Source organism: Leucopleurus acutus (genome assembly GCF_964270905.1).
Source record: "Leucopleurus acutus genome assembly, chromosome: 3".
Lineage (NCBI taxonomy): Eukaryota > Metazoa > Chordata > Mammalia > Artiodactyla > Delphinidae > Leucopleurus > Leucopleurus acutus.
The window spans coordinates 65,614,325-65,639,220 of NC_139145.1; the positions used below are offsets into that span (position 1 = coordinate 65,614,325).

General features: G+C 53.0%; 1 protein-coding gene across 2 annotated transcripts in view; it reads left to right on the forward strand.

Moving 5' to 3' along the window:
- FSTL4 (follistatin like 4) overlaps positions 1 to 24,896 on the forward strand; it is a 440,321-nt gene that overhangs the window by 365,011 nt on the left and 50,414 nt on the right. For both annotated transcript variants that reach the window (XM_082835740.1, XM_082835739.1), the window contains exons 7-8: positions 10,759 to 10,925; positions 24,230 to 24,350. In XM_082835740.1, the coding sequence (XP_082691866.1) occupies positions 10,759 to 10,925; positions 24,230 to 24,350 (288 nt within the window). The remainder of the gene's footprint in view (positions 1 to 10,758; positions 10,926 to 24,229; positions 24,351 to 24,896) is intronic.

Here is a 24,896-nt window from a genome sequence, read left to right on the forward strand (position 1 = left end):
GACCGGCTGCTGCATTCTCCTCTGAAGCTCTGAAGCTCCCCTTCTGTCCCAGCCAATCTCCCTGCCAGATGAGGGGACTTCCCAGGGTGCAGGAACCTTTCCTCTTCCACAGCTCCCTCCCAGGGATGCAGGTCCCATCCCTATTCCTTTCTTGCTTTCTTTTTTTTTTTTTCCTTTTCTCTTTTCCTACTGGTTACATGGAAATTATTTTGCCCTTTCAGCAGTCTGAGGTCTTCTGCTGGCATTCAGTAGATATTCTGTGAGAATCGTTCCAAATGTACATGTATTTTTGATGTATTTGTGGGAGAAGCTGAGCTTCATGTCCTACTGCCCCACCATCTTGATCCTGAATGTCTCCACTTGCATCTTGATAGGGCTCCCCTGATATTCTCTCCTGGCATCTTGTTCCTTCTACCTATAGAGCATATTATACTGTGTAATTTATTTACACATTCTCTCCCATCCCACCCTTAGATGCCCCCTCCCTTGGGCACAGAGTTTGAACACTAATAGTGAAAGCAGTAGTAATAGCTATGGGATAAGGGAATGAGATCCCTGGACAGATGTTCTGGGGATTGGAACAGAAGTTAGATCTCCTCTTGTCAGAGGATTCTCAGAGGCTTCCTGACCTGAATGGCTTGCCCTCCCAACAGTCCCTTCCACGTCTCATTACAATTTCTTCAGTGGAAGTAAATTAACTTATATTTCTTCCTCTTAGTAGGGGGGTGGGGTGTGGTGTTATGTATTAGGTGATCAACACCAGGTGCCATAGAAACCCTAAAATCTCAGCGGCATAATGCAGTGAAGACTGACTTCTCACCCTCATCAGGTCTGATAGGGTCAGGCAGCTCTCCTCAAGCAGCAACTAGGAGACTACTTTGTTCTTTGTTCTCACAAAATGCTTCGCCATACAGTCTCCATGGAAGGAAATGAGAGCGTGGATGATAACTGCATTAGTTAGGGTTCTCCAGAGTACCAGAACCAGTAGGATGGATGGATGGTTGGATGGATGGATGGATGGATGGATGGATGGATGGATGGATGGATGGATGGATGGATGATGGATGGATGGATGATGGATGGATGATGGATGGATGGATGGATGGATGGATGGTGGGTGGATGGATGGATGGATGGATGGAGAGTTATTTATTTTTAGGAATTGGCTCACATGATTATAGAGGCTGAGAAGTCCCAAGATCTGCAGTCAGTAAGCAGGAGGCCTAGGAGAGCCAGTGGTGTACGTTCTAGTCTGAAAGCCAGCAACCTCAAGACCCAGGAAGAGATGTTGTCTTGGTTCAAGTCTGAAGAGAAGAAAAGACCTATGTCCCCTCTTGAACCAGTCAGAGAAAAGAAACTCTCTCTTACTCAGACTTTTTGTCTTATTCAGGTCTTCAGTTGACTGGATGAGGCCCATGGACATTAGGGAGGGCAATCTGCTTTACTCAGTCTACTGATTCAAATGTTCATCTCATCCAGAAACAGTCTCATAGATACACCAGAATAATGCTTAACCAACTCTCTGTGCACCCCATGGCCCAGTCAAGTTGATACCTAAAATTAACCATCGTAATGACTGCGTGTGTAGCCAGGCATGTTCAGATTCTTTTGGTCAGAACCAGTCATATCACTGCATCCTGGCTTCAAGAGGGGCTTAGAAATAGTCTTAATGAGTGCTCAGAGATTGGAAAATGAACCAGCATCTGCGAACACACAACATGGCACCCTCGTGCTGGTTAGATAAAAGCTGTCTGCTCTCCACCAACAGCTTGTCCAGGAGATGCTAGATCCAGTCTTTGACATCTGTATGAATTTTTGCAAATTCCGAGTAACTAGTATACAATTACCTAAGACAATACATTCTTTTCCCTACAGTCACCAAAAGACAACTTTGGTTAAAATACTTTCCTTTTGCAAATATCTTGAACAGAGGTGCTTCCATCCCCTTTGGGAGCCAGCTTGGCAGGGTGTGGGAAATACATAGACTGGCTGGCCTGGCCGAGGCTCCCCCAGGCCACAAAGACCAGCTAGGGAGGCACCATGGAGGCCACGCACCCTGCTAACCAGGAGGCCCTGGGCTTTAAACCTTGGCGCTGACCCCATGCTTCCAGTGATGCGTCTGCTGCCTGCCACACCCGTGGCACCCCAGGGCACCCTGAGACAGTGGTGTCATAGTCTCTGGGCGCTTAGCTCACCTCTAACCTCCCCTCATCTGCCCACAGTAGTCACAGTGTGGTTTAGTTTTCCCAAAGCCAAAAGGGTTCATTGGCCAGAGGAGGCAAAACAGAGCCCTAGAACTCAGAGGATGCCCAGCTGACCTGCCCCGCCCAGGCCTCTCCTGCGAACAGAGAGAAGGCTACACCAGACCGGGGCTCTTTGGGAGCAGGACATGGGTCTACCTTCTGCATCCACCCCTGCAGGGCCCACCACTGGGCAAACAGGGAGCTCTACCAAAAGAGGGCAGTCAGGCTCTGCAGTAGCCAAGGGCTCTGCACCAGGGTCTGTGGACAGGCTCAGGGGCCTGCTTTCCCTCCCTATGACACTTGTCCCCTTGCTGAGCCAGGAGTCGCAGGTTAGCAGGCTCTGGGCCTGTTCTGCTTGGTAGCATATACCCACGTGTCCTGGCAAGTGCTCAGTATATAACTGTTGAATGAACACTGCCCTAATCACTCACTTGCTTAAAACTACTTATTAAGCCTTTTTGTGTGCTAGGAATTGTATTAGGTGCTGGGATACAAAAGAAATAAAAGACATATGGTCTCTGTCTTCATGCAGCTTATAAGGGTGTCTGTTTACCTCAGAGAGTAGAACTTAATAACTGAACTGCAAAAATGGTTGAAGCAGCCCCAAACAACATAAGTCAACTGAGAAAGGAGATTACCCCCAGATCTGGAGGTCATTATTATTTTTTTTTTTTTTGCCACGCCACTCGGCTTGCGGGATCCTAGTTCCCCAACCCGGGATCAAACCCGGGCCCTTGGCAGTGAAAGCAGGGAGTCCTAACCACTGGACCTCCAGGGAATTCCCTGGAGGTAATTAACTAGTGAGTGTATTACCATCCCCAAAATGAAGCAAGCAAGAGGGAATATGACAGGGGCACAAAAATGAAATCTGATCATGCCTAAAAAAACAGGAAATGTTGGATGAGTGCAAGTCTGGCTGGTCCAGAGCCACCTGCCCAGGCTGGACACACCCCAGTGTTCCAAACATGCGTGTCAAGATGAAAGGCCCCAAGACCACCTGTTCCCAGCCTCCCACCCACACAGTCTCGGCAGATGTTTGAAGGAGCCCAGAGAGGCAGGCTCTGGTGGAGGGGAACAGGGGAGGCACGAAGTACCGCCATCACCTCCTCATGGGGTGAGCTAAAGCAGCCCCACCCTGTAAATGACAAGGGAAGCCATCAGGCCCAGGGGATGTTAGGTGTTGCCTGTCCCCTACTTGGTCAGGTGACCTTAGCCATGCACACTCTACCCTGGTTTCTGTTCCACTCACCAATTTCACAGTGTGGCCCTGGTCACAGGAACAAGACCAGATTAATAGAGTCTGTCACACAGGGCCACATCCCCTTTGGCAACTCCCAGGCCGCCCAGGGAGAGGATGTTCCCCGGGTCACGGGAGGAGAGCAGTGCGCAAAGAGGCCACCACTGCAGAGAGCTCTCTAAGCGCCTGATCTGCGGTGTCTCTCCAGGTCTCCCTCATTTCCAGCCAGCCCCTGAGCCCAGGTTTGCCCTGAGCCTAGCTCAGTCAACACAGGGATGTGGGGGCTGGTAGACTGAGGTTTGAACAGAGTCTTTCCACCAAGAGCATCATTTGAAAGCTGGCAAATGTCCAGGTAGGAATGTGTTCCATTAGTGCGTTTCTAGCGTAAGAAAACTAACGCCAACTTGACAGGAATTTAAGAAATTTAATTTCTATTGCTGTGAAGCACCAGAAGCCTGCTTGAGAGGGTGCTGATGGGTTTATGAGTGTCTCATTGAGTTCAAGTCAGTGTGAGAAATAGCGCCTGAGATTAAGGGAAAGCTGTAATAGGAACTAAAACCCAGTTCTCCCACAACTCAAGTTTTATGGCCTCCTGCTTCTAGGCAGGGTGCTTGTTCGCTTGTTCATGGTGGGCCCGTTAATCCCCCATGCTGCCTCTTCTCTCCAAGCTCCAAGGAGCAGGGAGAGCGCATGTGTGGGGAGGAAAGTGAGGGCTGTGTCTGGAAAACCAAGAGTGTTCCCACCGTGGTTTGAAGGGCCTAGAGAACCAGGGAGGTGTCTCCCTGGACTGGACCTGAAGCCCCCCTGCCGTGTGCCAGGCACTGTACTAGATACGGGAGGGCCAAACAGCACTGCTGGGACCCCCTGCCGACGTGCAGCCTGGTGAGTGTGATCTCGGGTGGCCTTGGCCTGCGGCGGCTCAAAGCAGGATCTCAGTTCCCCGACTGGAGACTGAAGCCAGGCCGCGGCAGCGAGAGCCCCAAATCCTAGCCACTAGACCACCAGGGCCAGTGGTTAGTGACAAGGTCAGCTTTGGAGAAAGGAATTTCAACAAAGAGCTGGAAAGTAGTGAAACAAGTAAAGTGTTTATTAGGAGGAAAAAAGTATGTGTGGATAGACTCACACAGGTGGGCTCAGAGAAAGAGTTGCACCTTTGGGGTAGTTTAAATCACTTATATGGGGAAAGTTCTTCTGGTTTCCTCTGGCCAATCATCTTGCTTTGCCTGGCTCTGAGTCCATATTTGGTCTGACTCAGGGCCCTCCCCTGTGTGCGTGTGCATCTCTTAGCCAAGATGGATTCCAGCGCAAGGGTTTCTGAGAAGTTGACAGAATATATTATGGTCTGGCGCCCCCTCCCTTCTCTGATCTCTGAGGAACCTTTCTGTGCATGTGTAGTTTGAGCAATCTCCTTGACCTCAAGAATGAGAAATACGTAGTCTCTTTATTTTTCATCCAAGCAGGACTCAGCTCCTCCTTGCTCCTGCCATTATCTTTATCTTGGAGTATCTGTCCGTAGGGGATAGATTCCAGCTGCTCAGCCTGGGGCCCATCTGTTTCCTGCCTCAAGTGAAGCAGGAAGGTCTCTCTTGTGCTGAGCGACCCACGCTGACTTTGACAATCATGGCAATGCTACCTGAGCCTCTTCATCCCAGGAGGAATAAAGAAAAGCTGACTGATATCGGAAGGCCTAGCCCATAGGGAGACAGATGTCCCAAGCCCTGAGGAACCCCCATTTCCCTTGCCTTCCTTGAATTGCCTACACACCAGGCAGCCTTCCAGTGCCGGTTCTTATAGTGAGGACATTGTCTCTTTGTGTCCACCTCTGCCTAGCAGTGCCAGACAAACTCCCCACCCTGGCCCTCCCTTTCCAGGGACACCAGCCTCTTTCTACAGATTCACTGTCACCCCAGACCTGACGGGAGCCCCCAGCCCAGCCCTCTGTCACTGCCCCCACCATCCTCTGGGCACAAGGCATATCTTGTTGCTTGGTCCCCCAGAAATCTAGGGATGCTTCCCACAGAGTGGCCCATGGGACCACAGATGGTCAACACCATGGGAGCAGCAGAGCCACAGCTGAGAGCTGGAAGGATCCCTTGTCAGCCCTTCCACAGGCTGCTCCCTGGAGGGCTGCAGTGTGGCTTCTCCACCTCCCTCTCCTGTGACACTGGGCCCCACCAGAGCAGAGTCCAGGTGCAGACATATCTGAGTCCCCTGCTCTACAGACGTGCCTGGGCAGGGGTGGGGTTCGGCCCACAGTAGAAGTTCAGTCAGTGTGTTCACTGAACACGTAAGAGGGCCATCTACGCAAATCCCAGGCTGCCTGGCCCTCCTCCTGTCCCCATCACCATGGGAGGCTCAAGAGGACTGTGGGGTCCGCTCAGCTCTGCCACGCCACCACCACAAAGCCCTTCCAGATCACTCTCCAAAGAGGGGGCAGCTGGGGGGCAGACGGTGGTAACTGAAATCAGGTTTCCTTCTGACGACTCTCATTGTCTTCACAACATGGCTGCAGCCACCATCCCATCATCATCTTGCACCATGTAGAGGCTTCCAGACGGGGCTGTGAAGGAATGGAGGGGACCGAAGGGGCCCTTTCAGTGTCTCTGTGGGGGTCACAGGGTGTTGATCCTCCCAGCACACCCTTTCTGTCGTGACATCTGACCCCACCCCCAACCACCCAGCACCCAGCCCAGAGGTGCCCACATGGCCCAGGCCTGTGGGTCGATCAGTACTGCGACTGCAGAGTACTCCATCTACCTGGCCTGGTTGATTGCTTCAGGGAAGAACGCAGGAGATGAGTCTGGGCAATTAGATTCCCCCCGTGCTTTTTGGCAGGGCTGTCAGGAAGGATCTGGGCCCTTTCTCTGGGATCCCGTGTACAGGAACAATGTGAGGGTGGGGCCGCCCCTGGACCTCTTGCAGCCACGCAGAGAGTGCCACTGTTGAGGGCCTGGATGCTTGCAGCCTCCTCCACCCCCTTAGATTTTCCAATTACAGGCATTAAGATCATCTCCGTTCTTATTTTTCTCTTTTTTTTTTCCCTAGGCTAGTTGAGCATTTCTGAGAGTTTCTGTTACTTAAGGCTGAAACGATCATGATAAGTTCACCAGGATGATTTCTTTCAATCTTCACCCAATGTCGGTCCAAGTGTCTCCTTATGTGAAGACTTCAGAGTCCCAGAAACATCCCATGAGGTCATCCTGGAGATGGAGACCAAGAGTGTGAGAGTCTCAGAATAGACAAGTAGAAGGTGCCAAGTAGGCACAAGCTTAGATCCCAAACCCCAATGGGATGGGGACCAGTGGGTACCATGTTGAGTCGCCTGGGAGGAGAAGGTGGGGCAAGGTCAGGGACTGTTCTCAAGTCACGGTGAATCTGTGGGTGATGGGGAGCCACTGGTAGCTTTTGAACAGGGCTGTGATATATCTTGTACTCCAAGTGGTGACCAGGACACTCACGGGCAGAAGGGGTAAAGTGGAGGGGTGACCATACAGGAGGCTGTTGAGGACCTGGATGGAGAGGGATGGGAGGGTTCCGGGGGTATCAGGAGGGAAGCCCCTGTGGGCTTGGCACCTGTTCACGCTGCCACTTGAGGCGTCACTTGGACCATCATGGCAAGTGGGCAAGGAACAGAGGCAGGTGGCGTTGAGGGAAGCAGCAGCCGGGCAGCTCCTGGCAGGACCGGGGAGAGTGAGCAGGGACGTCTGCTCAGAGCCGTGCGCTCCGAGTCCTAGAGCCTGAAAGCCAGCCGGGCCCCCAGAGCCCTCCTAGCCCAATCCCTCATTATATGGATGTCTAAACTGAGGCCCAGGGACAGGAAGGGACTTGCCCGAGGCCACTCGGGTGTCACCAGCAGAGCCAGGCCTGGAGGCCAGGGTGTCCAGAGCCGTAGCCAGGCATCTGCCCAGTTCGCTCGAGCCCCAGGCCGTGATGCTGCCTCATCTTTCCCTCACTGGGAAATCACCCTGGGAGATGGGGCCTGCCGGGGAAGACGTGTTGAACAGTAAATAACCAAGAGTGAGGAGCAGTTCATTTGCCATAAATACCTCCAGAATTTTAAAAGGATCTGGGGAATATTGACATGGACGAAATCTAATAAAACATTCATTTAATTAAACTTTAAATGACCCAAATATTTGCTGTTTGGTTAATATTTGTGTAGCTGACAGGAGCAGAATTATGATGGTTTTGTCAGTACTCATGCATTCTAATTTTGCATGAGTCTTTCCCGTGAAAATCACACATCTTCAGACATACAGATGTTCGAGGGTGCACTCGTGCACTCAGGAAAGATGCAGGAACCAGATCCCAGCGGCGGATGGCGAGCCACACAGGCTTCCCACTCGGGTTGGTTTGTTTGTGTGTTTTTAGCCCTGTGCTATAGTCTCTTCCAGCCATTTTTCTACAGCTGTTTAAAATGGAAGACTTTGGGGCCGCGTGGAGGAAGGGGCTCCTACATTGCACGTAATCTTACATTCCCATGCTCCTAGATTGGTAATTAAGGCCCCTGGGACCCCACCGACCACACTGCCTCCCCTCCCCACCTGCACCCACATTCTCCCTTTCCATCTCCCCATTCCCGCCACACCCCCAATCTTTTAAGGCAGTGGCTCTCAGGCCTCAGGTACCACAGAAGCCCCTGGATGATTGTTAAAACCTGATGCCCATCCTGCCACCAGACAGTACCAGCCTGGGCTCGAGGGGCAGGAGTCTGCGTTTTGATCAGTTGCCCCAGAGATGAGATGCAGGTGGCGGGAGGAACCATACCTGGAGAAGCAGAGTTCTGGAGCCCAGGGGAGGTCCTGCTTCCTCTGAGGGCCCCTCCCTGACTTCCCAGTTGGCCTTTTACTTTTACTCTCACTGGTGCTCATACATGCAAAGAAAACATAGGTTCCTTTTGTAACATAACTGACCGCTTCACACACCCCACCCACCAGCCACTGGGAGAAAAATGTCCCTAAATGTTCAGTCCATTGTAAAGCTTAATCCGAGCTGATCATTTTAACAGTCCACGTAAGTAATGCCCTGGCTAATAAAAATGCTTTGTGTCTCCAATTCCCAGCCCCCCAAGCTGGTTTCTGAGTGTAGAGGGAAGCGTGCGGCTGTCCACTGCCACCTCTGGTCCCCACCGCAAGGACCCCTGGCCGCGCTGTCCACGGGCACCCGCGGCAGAGGTCAGCCCTGCTGTGCTTTTGGTCTGGACACTCTCAGCCTAGTGGAGTCCAGAGTCCCCACTGGCATGATGCGCCCTTGAGGTCTGGAGGCCGTTCCGTCAGGCCCAGGTCTGAGAGTCCGATGCAGTCCTCAGGTACAGAGGCCCAGAGCACACCCTGACCCAGCCAGGAACCTCTGGGCCCCTCCATGCCGCAAGGGACCGAGGGGGCTCTGGCAGACGAGCGCAGGCCCTGGCTCTCTGCCACATCTTTGTGGTCGCCTGAGGTGGTGGGGTGCAGGCCGCTTGAGGGAGGGTTCAGCCTCCTCCTAGAACCCCCCGTGGTTTCCCTCACCCGCACACCAACAGGCATGCTCTCTGCCCTTCCCGCTATCTCCCTCCTTCTTCCCACACGCCTGGGATGAGGGGGGCCTTCCACACCCCCTCCCACTTCCACAGAGCACGGAGCCTTGTGGCTCTTCTGAGGAGGAAGAGTTGTCTCCTCTGCACTTGGGCACAGTGGGAGCTAAACTATTTTAGCAAGTTCTTCTCTCCCTCTCTCTACCCCTCTGCATCTCCAAAGCCTGGCTCTTGCTACAGAGGGTTAGCGGCTTCTCTGCGGGAGCAGTAAGCCTCATGACTCAGAGGTGGGAGGGCAGCAAGCAGAACATGATTTAAGAGGGAACTTGAAATGCATCACTTTAATGTTTGTAAAATACTACGCCGGTTGCGTCTGCATCAGTCACTCAGTGCTTATCTTTCCTCCCGTGGCTCCTTCAGCGGGAGTCACATTTTTCCTCTGTGTGATTGCCCCTCTCCACTGGCCTGTTGGCTCTTTTTTCCTTCTTTATTTCCATTTTCTCCATTTTTCATCAATCCATCCATCCAACAAGCACTGATTAAGCACCTAGTGTATATCTTGTTCCTCTTCGTGGGCCCAGGGCCAGGCCACTGAATGTTTGCAGAGGAGAAAGGGCTTTGGGGCGCAGGATCAGACCTTAGTGCACCCGCTTTCACTGCACCTGCTTTGCGGTGCATGGCACCTGCAGCTGTTTCTGCTCCCCTTCCCCTCCTCCTTTCCCACACACACTGGCGAGAGGGTGTGAGCACAGGTGTGCTGCCTGGTCACAGCTCAGAAGTGTCCCGCGGAGTCACAGAGCTCAGGTCCCAACTCTGTGCCTTTCTCCACACCTGTCAGGCCCCCGGGTCCCAGCGTCTTAGCTGGCATCCCAGAGTAACACAGGCCTCCAGAGCCAGCCCCCTCCCCCAACTCATGCTGCCTCTGGCTGCCTCCCCAAGCTCCCCCAAGTAGATTTGGGGGCAGAACAGCGGAGGGGTAGTCCAGTCCGTGAGCTAGTGATGCCCCTCCAAGCCTCATCCCCTTTTGGCACTTGAATACCCTGAGTTTGATTTTTTCTTCAATCCTGAGAATTTCACAAGGCCTGTGAGTGCAGGGAGGTATTTTAGACCCTTCCTCTCTGTCTGATGGATGCTCAGTCTTAATGCCAGTTATCAAGTGTAAAATGGCAAGGATTAATCATTTGTACAGCCTAAAGTACACTTCAAAAAATTAAAGGCTGCAGTGCACGGCGGCTGAGCAGAAATCCAAATCCAAGTTCAGAGAATCCTTAGACAGAAACAGACCTTCAAAGGTCAGCCAGTTCATTCCCCAGACTTCAGACAGTGCAACCTTTAATTTGCCCCCAGGTAGACGAGAAACCTGTCGGCCCGGCCAGCAGACCTTGACAGCACTTGGCAAGGCCCCGACTCCAGGGGGCCTGGAGAGCACAGGGCAGGGCCAGCACACCTGGCTCCCTGGTTTCGGAGGGGCAGCCCACACTCTTAGCTTGACTCACAGATCCACAGCCCAGATGCTTCCCCTACGCTAGCTGTGGTTCCTGACCTGATTTGCCTCAAACAGCCCTTTGAGCATTTAACGTAAGTTGTGGCCCCTCTCCCAGGAGGTGTGTCCATCTGTACATTTAGTCAGCACAGCGTGGACAATGTTCCTGCCCCCGGAATTTGCCCGAGGCCCCTGACCTGCAGTAGATCCCTGTGGCTGTATCCCTTCAGGTATAGACTCCATCCCCTGGGCCTACAGCTGACGGTTTCTCCTTTCCCTGCAGAGGTGGTACAGCTCAGCCTCGCCCCTGAGGAGAGGGTCAGTGTGGCCACAGTGACCGTGGGCCTGAGCACAGTGCTGACCTGCGCTGTCCACGGAGACCTGCGGCCGCCCATCGTCTGGAAGCGCAACGGGCTGGCCCTGAACTTCCTGGATTTGGAAGACATCAATGTAAGTCACCTGGCTCTGACTCTGAGCTCAGACGCACCTCCCAGGGAAGCCATCTGGGCGAGATGCCGAGATGCCATGTGGTAGCTGCAGGGCCAGAGGGCATTCTTTTCACATCCCACATTGGTGCCATTCAGCCTGTTGTCTGGTGTCTGGAGGTATCAGTCCCACCTCGTGCAGAGAATAGGATGGATGGTGGCTGCAAGCTGCTAGCCCGCCCCAGAATAAGGTGAACAGGGGAGGCGCGGTGGGCAGGGCAGGGCATCTGGCTAGGTGCCCCCCAGGAGAGACTCTGGACCCTGAAGCTGGGGAGGATACAGACAGCTGGACGCCGAGGAGGGGGTATTCCCTGTGGAGGGCAGAGGTGAGCCTCTGGGCTGGGTTGGCTGGAGGGCAGGGGCAGCAGGGTGGTGAAAGGAAACAAGATCAGGCCAGAGGGGCCTGCCCAGGAGCCTTGTTTGCTGGGAGAGGGAGTAGGGATGTGATGAGTTGAGCAGAAGAAGAGAGCTCCAGAGCTCTCACAGCCTAACAGGAGCAGCGGGGGCCTCCTGGGTTCTGAGGGCGCAGGCACCCCGCACTGGGGTCCCAGCATCACCCCACTCTGCCTTTATGACTGGACAATTTCTTAAACTGATCCTCAGTGAGTTAATCTATTAGAAGAGCAACATTATCGGTGCCTCCCTTCTACTGGCCTTGAGGAATAAAGGGATTGAGTCAAGAATACGCACTGGCCCTGGTTTGGCACAGGATAAGGTGGCTTCCTGGGAGTTCATGTGAGAAGATGGAGTGATGTCACCCACACAGGGCGCTGCCAGGATGGCTGACAGGTCTTGAGCTACTGTGACAGGAATACAAGTTTCAGGCAGAAAGGGGGCAGCCCTGGTCTCCTTGGCTCAGGACAGGCCAACCCAGAATGGGCTGCTTGGCCCCAAGAAGGAAGACCTGTGGGATGAGTGGTCAGTTCCTGTAGCCACTGTGAGGTGGTGAGGGAGGTGCTGGGGCAGAGGGAGCTGGCCTGGGCCATGTGACCCATGAGATGGACTAGCACAAAGGGCAAGGGACCAAAAAGAGACCAATTGGTTTGCTTAGATGCAACACCAGTCCAGCCATCAGCCCTGCCCCGCAATGCAGTGAGCATCACAGGAGGCAGTGAGCTCCCCATCCCTAGAGGCATACAAGCTCAAGCAGGATCATGGTAAACAATGCTGCTAGCCACAAGAGGGCAGCTAAACTCCATGACCTTGAAGATCCCTTCCAACTCTGAGACTGCTTTGTGGGGAGAGAGGTCCAGCGTTTAATCCTGCAGGAACCACAAAGTTGGAATTCTGCTACTCCCTAGACCCCTCTGGATGTGCCCTGGAGAACATGGGGGAAGCAGATGGGAAGAGGGGGTCACTCTAGCGTCCCACCCTGGGCAGAGCTGGGCAGAAGTGCCGTTTCCCCACCTTTGTCACACCAGGCAGGATGGTTTCCTTGCAATTTCCCCACTAGAGTGAGCATAGCCTATATCCCACCCATCTCTGAATGTCAGTACCAGCAAGCCTGGTGGCTGCGTGATGGTCAGATGCTGGGTGGGCAGAGTTCTTCATCTTCTGAGCCTAAGGTGCCCAGGGCTTGTCTGCGATCTTAGCAAGGGAAGGCACTGTCCTGTGTGTAAAGACTAGGGTGTATGTGTGTGTGTGCACGTGCACGTGTGTGCACTGGGGCGCACATTTGTGTATGCATCTCCTTCAAGGTGGGTTGCCAGCTTTTAACCATGTTTGGCCAGTAGTGATTAATTCAGAACTAGGTCAGGTCCTCCTGTGTCTGTCTGAACATCCATGTGCATTGCTTGATGCTCTATTTAAAGACATTAGAAATAAAGGCAGAGGCAGAACTCCTCTTAATGCACTTGCCAGCGGTTAATTAAATTACTCTTGAGTATCTTTCCCCTCCCTCGAACATGCCTCCAGCACCAGCTCAATTGAATTTCTACTTTTCACAGTGAGGTTAGCAATTTGGGTAATTGTGGGTGCAACTGGAGATTAATGGCCTCTTGTTACCTCCCAGGAAACACTTGCTGCTCTGGGCAAGTCAGCAGCCCACAAGCAGGCAGGGACCTGTGCTTCTCAGAAACCCCAGCGTGAGGGTGCAGGGCAGTGCCAGCCCCGCAGGGGTCCTTGCCCGATGCATGCAAGCGCACACACACACAACACAACACAACACTCACACAACACACTCACACACACGCACGCACGCACCTGCCTTTAAGAGGGGAGGGACGCAGCACAGCCTACTCATGAAGGGCCAGGCTCTTGGGTCAGAAGGACCTGGGTTTAAGCCTCAGTTCTGCCACTTACTAGTTGAGCGACCTTGGAAATAGCACTTGACTTCTCTAGGCCTGTTTCCTCCTCTGTGGAAAGGGGATAAATAATAGATCCTGCCTCATAGGGTTATAATGAGGATTAAGAGACCCATGAAATTCTTAGCATATAATGTTCCATGCTAACTATTATCACTCTCATTTTCACAATATTACTAATTATTATTATTATTACTGCTCCCACCAGACAACACTCTCAACCCCTTGCAGCCCGAGTCCCCAGACAGCAGCCAGCGCAGTCTGGTGAGGCTCCCCGTCAGGCAGGTGTGACCCTGGGGTGCCCCTGCTGCCTGTAGTCGCCTCGATTCATCCGGAGGGAGACGCTGACCAGCCGCCTCCGACAAGTCCAGGGCCGCCACCTTCTCTGAGCCTGCGGGGAAACGGGGATGAGGCTGTCCTCCTCGCGTGGGCATTTTCAGACTGAGCGTGTCCTAGGACAGTGAGGAGAGCAGCCCCAGGAGGACATCAGGCTGGAGATGGGCAGAGCTGGGTCATCAGGATTCTCAGGGCATTTCTGAAGCAAGATTGGTCAGGGGAGAAAAGCCCAGGGGGGAGCTACCCTGGTCGAGCAAAGATCGAGGAGCGAGGGGTTCGTAGAGCCCCCCAGCCTGTGGCATCTCAGCGCCCTCCCCCACCTGCCACAGTCAGAGATGAAACACGATCACAGGCCTTGTAATGAGCAACTGGCTCCGAAACGCTGCAGGGGAAACAGGGGAAGCTGATCAGCTTACAAAACCCAAGGCGGGCAGATGAGAGAGCACCGAGAGGTGTGGGCCTCCTTTCTTTGTCATTTGTATGAGACATCTTGATTGGCAACAAAATATTAATCACTTTTTCACTACTCTCTTAATGAGAGGCTTTCATGAGCAACAAAATATTAATTTGTCTTATCTGTTAAGAATTCTGTTAATGAATTCAGTCACAGAGCTATTACAGAATGCCATGCTAATGACACATGTAATTAAACTTTTCTGACTTGCAAACATCAAGGATGCCTCACGCATCAGAATAATATTTGATCAGAAAGTAAATGTACCCTTGTAGCCCGGAGCCAAGCAAGAAGGAGCCACTTGGATTCCCCAGTGAGCAGTATCGCTGTCAGGAGTCACCAGTGTGTACACGGCCATCCAGATGGCCTACGTGGGGAGCCATCCTCTGCATTCACGTAATAAGTGCCTGTGAGTGGCAAGCCCTGTGGCAGAGCGTGGAGCAAAGACATTCTCCCCGGCCCCGAGGGGGCGAGGTAGCACAGCCCTGTTGTGCCCCGCCCCCGGGATGCCTGAGCCCCCCTCTGCAGGATGCCTCAGCCTCACTGCAGCACAGGCCATGAGGGGCCCTGCCTCAGCCCCACCCGGGAAAACAAACCCCCCAAGCAGAGGGCAGCACCAGGTACCAGGAGTGCAAAGGCCCCCAAGACAGGTGCTCCCCAGGAGGGGCGGAAATTCTGCCTCACCTCCCGGCAGCGGGTCTCTGGACTATGATACCTCCTTCTGTTTGGGTGATAAGAAATCAATAGCTTCTGCTCACGCACGTTCCCCAGAGCTCACAAAGGGCGGCCTGTAATTTGCTTACTTCCTGGCCAGCTGCTGGGCTCTTTACAAAAGCAGTGGTGGGTCTGGCGGCTACAGACCTGGCCCTGTGGCCCCCACCTCAGCCCTCAAGGGCCCACGGCCACTGCTCCAGCTCAGAAGCTGCGGGCAGGGGACAGGCACAACACCCTGAGCACCACCTGCCCTGATCTTGGGCCAGGCTGCCGGCCAGGAGAGCACCTATGCCGGCGTGCCTGGGCGAGCCCGCACCCCGCAGGCCATGCACCGTGTGCCTGTGGTCGGCATGGCCAGCCTAGGGCCCTGCTCTGCTCAGACAGCCCTGTGCCACGTGGGGGAGGGCAGCCCGTCACTCTGGAGGGCCACAACCAGAGTCCGTGGGGGAAGTTTACCCTCAGGAAGGACTCTGCCTTAGGAGGCAGGGAGATGCCTCTCACCACCGGTACCCAAGCGGAAAGGGGACCAGCCAGGTGCCCCCCGAGGGCTCTCTGGGCTCTGGGGTTATACAGTGCTGTGATAAAGAAATTGTGTGGGAAGCAGGGACGTGTGGGGCATGAGAGGCCTGCACAGGAGCCAGGAACCTTGCTTTTTCACCTGGACCTCAGAGCCTCCATCTTTCCTGTCTCCCGAGGCCTGTCCCCTGAGACAGGCATCGGGGCTGGGGTGGGGGCCCATCTCTGAGGCAGATCCATACACTTCTCGCCCTACCCTGGGCTCCACACTAGGTGTCCTTGAGGTGAGGGAGGAGGCTGCCTCACTTTCTGCAGAAGTGGAACCCATCCCAGGCTGCAGCGCCCTGCCCAGACTACACAGTAGCTACTCAGGAAGTAAAGTGACCGTCCCCAAACCCAGTCTTCACACCCTGCCCCAACCAACAATGTCACCTGCCCTCCCCTCGTAACTGTCTTCCTCACTGTCCCTTATATCCCCAAGGACAGGGGCTGCCCATCAGGGGAGGAGAAGCAGGGAGAAGACATCCCCAAAGTCCCAGAAAATAGCTGACTCCTGAATCCTTGCTAGCGTTAATGCTGGTGTTTCTACCATCGGTACTAAGCCGCTGCTGTGTCCAGGAGCCAGTTTCCATGCTAGTCCACTCACAAGCATTTAATCTTCATCGCAGCCCTGTGAGGCAAGTGGGGTTCTGTTAGTCAGAGGGTCCAGGAACTTGCCAGGGCCTGCAGCCAGCCTGCACACCCCAGCCAGAGCTCCCCGGGTTCCTTGCTCTTAGGACACAGCACCTAGCACCAAGCATTGCCAAGGCCTCGCCCTGGGGCAGCTGGGCCTGCCTCCTGCGTCAACAGTAACTGCTGCAGTGTCCGAGCCCCAGTGGATGTGTCCCCTCCTGGTGCAGCCCGTGTGTCTGGTGCTCCAGGTCTCGTTAGCCACCAGCCTCTGCCACAGCAAAGAGAAGGCAGAAGGCTCTGAGACCAGCACGTGGAATTGTTTGGCCGAGATATTCTCAGGGAGAGGAAAATTTTTTCTATTGTATTCTTCTTTTAAAAAAAAAAGCTTATAGCAAACCCCATGTATTGCAAATGACTTGAAAAAGCCACTCTTTTTTGCTGTTTTTTTTTTTCTTTCACCAAATCTCCCTATTGGGGGCTTTCAGATGTCGGCAGGCAGAGTACAGTGACAAAAGCAGAGAAACAAAACCCATTAAAAGAAATTATTTGTGGCAGTGTTTGAAGGATGTGTTAAAAGATTCCCTTTTCCCCCATGCCTATATGGGGAACAAATAACTCTAATGAAGCATATGCTCTTAGCCAGCTCTTCTTTGGAAGTGAGTTATTAAAAAGACCAAAAGAGAATGATTTAAGAGCTCATGACTCATTTAATTCTTATTGTCTTTGTATGAACCAGTCATGAATCTATTGTAAAAAGATGAGAGGCGTTTGATTAGCACAGAGAGCTGTTTGCAACATGCTAGACAGTGGTTGTAGGTTCTGCATTAAAATAATCTCGTTAAACGCTTGGGTACATTTTGTTTTAAAATCTTGGAAAACAGTATACTTGAAGCACTCAAAGCCTTTGGCCAGCTCGTGTCGAAAACCCTGGTTACAGATGAACAACCGGTTCTTTTGAGCTTTGGATGAGCTCAAACCGCAAGGAGAATTGGCCAGAGCTCTCCAAGAGACAGGGCCCGGGCCCATGGTACATCAGCCTGTGGAACTCGTGGGGGTCTCTGCCCTCCCAAATACCTCCACTGGCCTTTGCTTTCTCAGTGGCCTCCTCAGGATCACCCCTCTTTCCCCATAGTGTTACCGACCAGGGTTCTTGGCCTCTTTAATCAACAGAAATTGATCAGAGGCCAGACAAGAAATTCAGGTAAGGCTTTACTGGGGCCCCTGCTGCAGCAGCGGGGAAAGAACAAACAACAGGTTCCCTTGCTGACTCACTAGCTGAGCGGGGTGGAACCGGCGAGCTTGTTCTTTATATGCGGTGAGAGTAGGGATGTGTCCAGGGGGGTCGGGCTGGAGGGCCAGCTTATGTGGTTTGCCCACCCCTTCGGTGGTGTTGTGTGCAGGGGGCATGCGCAGTACCCTGCTTTTGCTCCCGACCCCTTGGTTTTGCTCCAGGCCCTTCAGAAGTGGCAGTTGGGTTTTTTGGTCTCTTTGTATCTTTCGTCCAGAATTTGCCCCAACGGCAGCATGCAGGCAGTTATTTTTAGTCCCACACAGTTTCTTTGTATTCTGTTGTTCGAGGAGAGGTGTGTCCAGGTGCAAGCACTGCAGCAAAGGGGCCCAGGTCCCAACCTATCTCAATAGTACTAGCTTCAAGGCTTTACTTGTGCTCAGTGACCTCTTCTGGCCCCATCTCAAAGGTACAGAGTCCCTCAGGAAGGTTCTGATCCAGCTTCCAGACCCTGAATGCAGAGCCCCAAGCCCTACGCAGGGGAGCTCACATTCAGGCTGTTTTCAGGCTTTATCTTATAAAAACGATACTGTGGTGAACATCCTTATACGTACCTCTTTGCACATTTGTGTTAGCAGCCCTGTAAGATAAGTTCTTAGAAGTGGAATAACTATACCCAAGAGTGGACATGTTTTCAGTGTTTATGGATATTGCCAAATCTCCCTCCAAAAAAGTTGCACCAGTTTATACTCCCTCCAATGGTGTATAAGATTTTTAAACACCATAGCAGGAGAAAATTCCTGATTGCAAGCCTTGTTGGTCCCTGAAATGAGCCATGGAAGGAAATTTAATCAAATCCTCCCTGGGGTGTTTCCGGAACAGCAAGAATGCCTGTCAGCTGTCTTGGCTGGGAGTGTGATCCAGGTTAGAGGAGCTGGTCGGCCCTCTAGGCCTGGGGACTCGTGATGCAAGGGGCCCCCGGGGGGAGGGTTGCAGGGTTCCCAGATGAGGGCAGCAGGTTCGAGGCGCTGTGGAACTTCAGTTGACCCCGCAGTGCAGTCTAGCGCCTGAGTCCCTTCCCACCCAGGCTGGGCACACGGGGCTGGTCGGTTAAGGATCCGAAGCCCCATTCAGGGGCTCAGGCCTGCAGCTCCCCGGAAGGCCCCAGGAGCTGCCACTCAACCACGTGATAGACTCTATAGAGTCCTGGCCAGTCAAGAGGTGTCTGCCCTCTGGCCTCTGGGGATGGACGAGCTGGTGCTCAAAGCAATGTCTCTGGCGTGAGCCTTCTCGTACAGGTACCCAGGCCCCTGTGTGCACTCAGACACTCAAGCTTGTCCCCAGGGCAGAGGCTTAGCATCCACACAACTGGGTCAGAATCTCCCCCATTTGAGTTCTGGAACCCATTACAAAGTTAGAGACAGCAGTTCATACAAGAACGTCCTCAGTCTGATACCAATTTCAAGTTTGGGGAGTTCCCCAAACTACCTTTAGGTTTAATAATTTAACTAGAAGGACTCACAGAACTCACTGAGAGCTGTTATACTCACAGTTACTGTTTATTATCAGGAAGGAGTACAGATTAAAGTCAGCCAGGAGCAGAAGCCCACAGGACAGAGTCCAGGAGGGTCCAAGTGCGGAGCTTCCATTGTCTCCTGGTGCGGTCATGGCTCCCGGCATAGACGTGTAACAACATACCTACCAGGGAAGCTCACCCAGGTCTGTGTCCAGAGCCTTCACTAGCGCTCAATCCCATACTGCCCACGTGGCTGACCCCTCGTATCCAGCCAGGAGACAGGAGGCAGAGCTGGTCCCATGTGGTGCAGGGCTCCCATCGTAAATCACATTGTTAGATGCTCTGGTTTGCTCAAGCAAACAAAGGCACATCCCAAGGCCTAGAGTTCACCGCCCAATAGCTGAGGGCAAAGGCCAGACTTCTCTCTGGGTAACGGTACTCCTTCACTTCACTTCACTTCCTATGGCTCCCCACGAGCCAGCACTCTAGGCTGACACACCTCCATTCATTCAGCAAACACTAACTGAGCACCCATTATGCACCAGGCGCCATGCCACACATGGGCACAGAGAGATGAGGTGCCTCCCCATTGGCACTGACCACGTAAACCCCAGGCAGCAAGTGGCTGCCCACTCCCCACAGTCCTGGGGAAGCCCGGAGCCTCCCCACAGTGCCTTCTCCCACACCTGTGGCTCCCTGCCCTGGGCCAGGCCTGGGAGTGGGCAGGAGGACAGACCCACTCCAGGCTGCTCACACCGAACGTGACTGTCCATAGCAGCCTTCCCCTGGGGGCTCAGTGGCCACTTAGGCATTGCTTCAAGTTGCAGAGACTTCTCTTTTAAGAGGACTTTGATCAAGAGGACTGCTTCTGCAGGCCCTCGCAGAGTGACAGGTCTGTCCTCCGAGGGGCTAGAAGGAGGTGACCAACACGGGAACCCCAGTGTGAGTCCGAGGGGTCAGCTGTGTAGAGAGAGCAGGGGTTTGGAACATGTGTGTGCACACATGCTGTTTACTGCATGTGTTCACAAGGATGTTTGTCTGTGCCCACCAATGATGCATCTGGTCTTTGCTGGGTCTGGATGATGGATGTGTGTGTTCATGTGAGTGCAGACATCTCTGAGGACCGGCCATCACCAAGGCGCCGCATCGCTCAGTGTTTGGGTGCATTTGTGCAGGTGGGATGCTAGGGTTAGTGAAATTCTGGGGGCCAGAGTCAAACCAACCTGGGGGAAAAGACCCTCTCCTTTACTCCATCCTCTCCAAAGAGAGCCAAGAGTGCTCCTGAGAAGGGCAGAGCTAGAAAAGCTCTGAATAAATGTTCCTAAACTTTGTAGCACTGACAGTACCATTAACCTAACCTCTGAAATCACTCTGGAGTCCTTGTGTCTAACGTTTAGTCACTAAATAATCAGCACTGATGGCTCATCTTCATATTACTTAGACCTGACTCACATGTATCGCCATGACAACATCCCCCATCTTGCCTCTGCTTAAATATTGTTTAATACTGAAGTTTCGTTTAATTACTTTATTAAGGGCAGATACCTAGAAAATAGCTTTTTAAAAGGCAAAAAAAAAAAAAACGTATCTTTAAGTAAAACTGTCTCTTTTCCAAAGACAGATGTGCATCAATACAAAGAATGATCTCATCTGGCATCTGTTTATTTCTGGAAGGAACCTTGATTTTGCTAATACATTTCTATGCATCAGAGCAAAAGAAAAAAAAAGCCATCCATAAAAAGACAGTTTCAGAGATGCAGTCAAGCACTGAGAGCAGCATTCAGACACATCAGAAAACCTTCAGGAGAAGAAGGATTGCAGGTTTAGTTTTATGTAATTTCATAAATCAATTTATAAAGCAATTTCCTTACATCCAATGAGGTAACTTTGATTTCTGTAGCCAGTATTCATGCTCTTTAATATGTACTTTTTTTCTATAATTATATGATGCCTATTGTTTCAGCCCAGAGCCATTATTTTATTTAGTACAGAGCCAGGTTCTCCCCAGAGCCTAACTCACAGGCTGATAATGAGTTAGGTGCTCAAAGCAGAGCCGTAACGCATCCGGCAACCCACACCCCTCCACCCCTGAGCGATCACCCAAGGGATATGCCTCTGCTCCCAGGAGCAGTGAGGAAAAACAGACAGAGAGGCTAAGCGACTCTGTTAGGGGCTCCCAGAAGCCATCAGCCCGATCTGGGACTACACACATGGGCTCTGCCTGCTGCACTGAGTTGAGCCCTCCCAGTGTGCCCAGGCCTGAGTGAGGATGCAGCGTGGAGAAGGGGGCAGGGTGGAAAGGCAGGGACAAGACTTGAGACCAGCTCTCTGCCTCCCCACCAGCCACTTGCTTTGGACCCCGGGTGATTGGTAACATTTGGGGGCACAGGAAGGCAGGAGTGGGCGCCTCCATTGTCAAACCCAAAGAACGGGAACCAGGGCACAGCCCCTGCAGAGAGCCTAGCTCAGCGCCTGGTACAGTCTGCTCAGCAAATATCTACTGAGGGCTTACTCTGTGTCAGGCCCCGCTAGGCACCGGGGACACAGCAGTGAGCACCAGGTACGAGGGTGGAGCTCACATTCTAGTTGGGGAGACACGTGGCAAACAGTACGCTAAATGGGAGTAAGTGCGTGCCAGGTGCTCCATGGGGGTTACAGACAGGGCCAGCAGATAACATATGAGCGGACTTGAAGGAGGTAGAGCAAGACAGACTGATAGTCCTGGGGTAGTGGGACGACAAGGAGAAGGTTCCTGAGGGGGCAGAATGCCAGGCATGTTGGAGCAACAGCAAGGGGCCACAGTGCTGGAGAGTAATGAGCAAGGGAGAGTGGAAGGAGACGGGGCAGAGAGGGGACGGCAGGTCATCCCTGCAGACCCTCTAGGGCTGGGACTCCGAGTGAGGGGGGCGTGGTCTGGCTGCGGCACAGAGGGGCAGAGGCGGAGGACCGTGCGTCTGGCCCACGGCAGTAGCCGTGGAGGTGGTGAGAGAAGGTCAGACTCTGAATATATTGCGCGGGAGAGCTCTATTTTCTCACCCCAGGGGGACTGGGCATTTGTTTTGCTTTATGGTTTTCAGGGTTTTTTCTGAGGCTTAAACAAAGCGACGTGTGTCAGGATTCCCCGCACACAGTTAGCTCGTGGAGGCTGTGAGCTGGTGTTATTACTGGGCACCACTCTGCAGGTGATCTGTGGGAACCTCAGCCTGGGGGCTTTTCTCAACCTGGGGTCCCATGACCACCCAGCCCCACTGAGGTGGCAAGAAGAGCAGGGGGTCCCAGAACCTGAGACTGACGACGAGGAGGGCCCTCCTGTGAGGAAGGGCTGTGGGTATGAAGGCTCAAGAAGGCAGCACAGAGGGAAATGCCAGGGCCTCCCCGGCACCAAACCCCTTACACACAGCTCTGGCGTTGCCCTTTGGGATGGAGTCTGTCCAGGAACCCACCAAGTGAGGTATTGAGGTTCCCCCAGGTGGGGCCGCACCCAGCTCCCCAGCCCTCTTTGGAGATGCCATTCCACCGCTGAGACTCCAAGCAAAATGTATTTTCCTGCAGATTTAGGTTTTGACACAGGAAACAGCTTAGATTAGAAATATGTCAGCCCCAGAACTGACTGATCATTAACTTTTCATAAGCAACTCAGGTATGAACCCTTTATGTCTCTGTTATGGCACAGGACAAATAAGCTATCTGGTATTTTATTTTTATTAGGGAAGCTTCCACTGCGTGATAGGAATGGGGCTTTTTACAGCAGAGCAATGTTTCAGAGAAAACTCTAAGGGTTTCTTACAGCAGCCTTCTCCAGTATTTCACTCCACTGGGAGCACTTCTGAGTATTTTTTCCTTGATACTGAAAGCAGGCTGCATGCATCCACTCTCCACCTTCCAACCTGTGCCTTAACCCAAAACTCTCTTGGGCCTGCACCCTTCGTTGGGTTAATTAGCCCGAAAGCATCTTTAAAGGACTCATGATGGTTGTGGCCGGGCCCTTGGACAGTCCTTGTGCCACACTGACTGGTGGCCTTCCGTCCCTCCTGCCACGAGATTGCTTCTGTGGAAAAAGGAAGCTCAGGAAGGACAGGGAGAATGACGGGAGGGATGGTTTGGTGTTGTCTCCAGGGGGTCAAGAGGAGTTTTGCATCTTCTGTTAATAGTAAGAAAAGTAGCAGCCCCCATGTATGTCACACTTCCCACACTGGAAAATGTACTCATGGGCATTCTCTTGCCAGATCTCCCCATCACCCCAGGAGGCAGATAGGGCATATAAATTGTCCACAACTTACAGGTGGGGAAACCAGTGCCCAGAGGGATGAGGGAACATTGGTCAGTGCCAGAGTTCAAGCTAAAACCTGAGTATCTTGAGTGCCAGCACTGGGCTTCCCCCATCACGCCTCACAGCTAGTACTGCCCAGCCCTGGTTCTCACCAGGGAGTCAGGACCTCCTCTGTCCCATCAGCTCTGAGCACCACACCTCAGAGATGTTTGGTAGCTAAAGCCAAACATGATGAAAGGTCTCCCTGAAACACCGGTAATTCCATTCCCCAGCATGTCTGCAGTTGGTGCCTGGACAGGGCCAGTGTTGTGCGTTGTTCTGCAGGAGACAAGGCAGCTGGCTGGAAAGGCCCTGGGGGAGTGCTGTGTGCCCAGCGCTCACCGGGGGACTCTGACCAGCTCAAAACCCCCTCCTGCCCATCCCTCCCCACATGCTGGCCAAATAGGATCCCACTCTGTGAGGCTGCAGAGGTCACAGGGACAGGGCTTACTGAGTCATTTCTCATGGAACCCCTGGCATCAGCCCCTCCTGCTCTCTAGTACATCCCTGCCCTTGTTTTTTGTTTGCCCTCATTTTCCTCAGAGTTCAATTTCCCTTCTCTTAGGTTACCCAGGTCTCTGTAAGCTGCCTGAAATTATTTGGAGATGGAGGTGAGATCTAAACCAGTGGTAGGCAAACTATAGCCCATGGGCCAAAGGCAGCCCACCACATTTTTTTAAATAAAATTTCATTGGAACATAGTGATACTCATTAATTTAGGCATTGGTATGGCTATTTTCATGCTACAAGTCAGGGCTGAGTAGTTGACAGAAACCCTATGGCCCAGAAAGCCAAAAACGTTTGCTATCTGGCCCTTTAAGAAAAAGATGGCTGACCCTAAAGGAGGCCGCCCTCCAGAGCTTCTCAACAGGTGGACAAGAGCTCAGGAAACCGGCCAAGCAGCAGCACAGGAGGGGCAGGTGAGCCCAGCTGTAGAAATGGAGAGGGAGGGTGCTGGGGAAGGTGTTCAAGCCAGACCTCACAGAGAAGGTGAACAAGATCTTAAAAGGATGTATAGGGTCTGGGCAAGCAACACGGAAGAGACGTGGAGGTCCTGCTGCCCAGCCCTGCAGGGAGCTCTGGTTGAGTAAGGGGGCCAGGCAGAAAGGAAGTCTCTCGCAGCTACAGGGTTTCTGTTTTCCTGCAAAACCAGAGACCTGGCTATGCTTCCCAGGCTACTCAACAGAGAAGCCAATCTTGTTGTCTTCCTTGCCCAAGCAGGACTTTGGAGAGGACGACTCCCTCTACATCACCAAGGTGACCACCATCCACATGGGCAATTACACCTGCCATGCCTCTGGCTACGAGCAGCTGTTCCAGACCCACGTCCTGCAGGTGAATGGTTAGTAAATGGCTCCATGCATGTTGTCCCCACAAAGTGTTCCCAAACGCTGCTCAGAACAACCCTCCTCCCCTCCTGCATTCTGACTTCTTAAAGAAATACCTGACCCCAAAATGTCCCATCTTTCCTGCAAGTAAAGAGGGACTGGGGAGGGGGGTGGGCAGGCAGGGGCAGAGTCTGCCAACTCATTTCCTGGTCTGGCTTTCCCCAAAGCCTCCTCTGATGAAGTGAGTCAAGGTGGGAGGGGGTGAGTCACTTAGGCAGGTCGCCCCCAGCATCTCCAGCAGGCCCCTGTAGAATGTGGAGTGTGCCCTGTAGGCGATGTTACCAAACCGAACTCAGGTCCACCCGCCTGCTCAAGGTAAAGCCCGTCTGCTGACACTGGATTGTGGTGAAGGAAAGCGCAGCGTTTACTGGAAGGCGCCAGGCAAGGAGTCCAGGCAGCTAGTGCTCAAAAGGACCCAACTCCCGAAGGCTTTCAGGGAGAGGTTTTCAAAGACAGGGGGTTGGGGGGGGGGTGCTGTGGGGCGCGTGATAAGCTCGTGG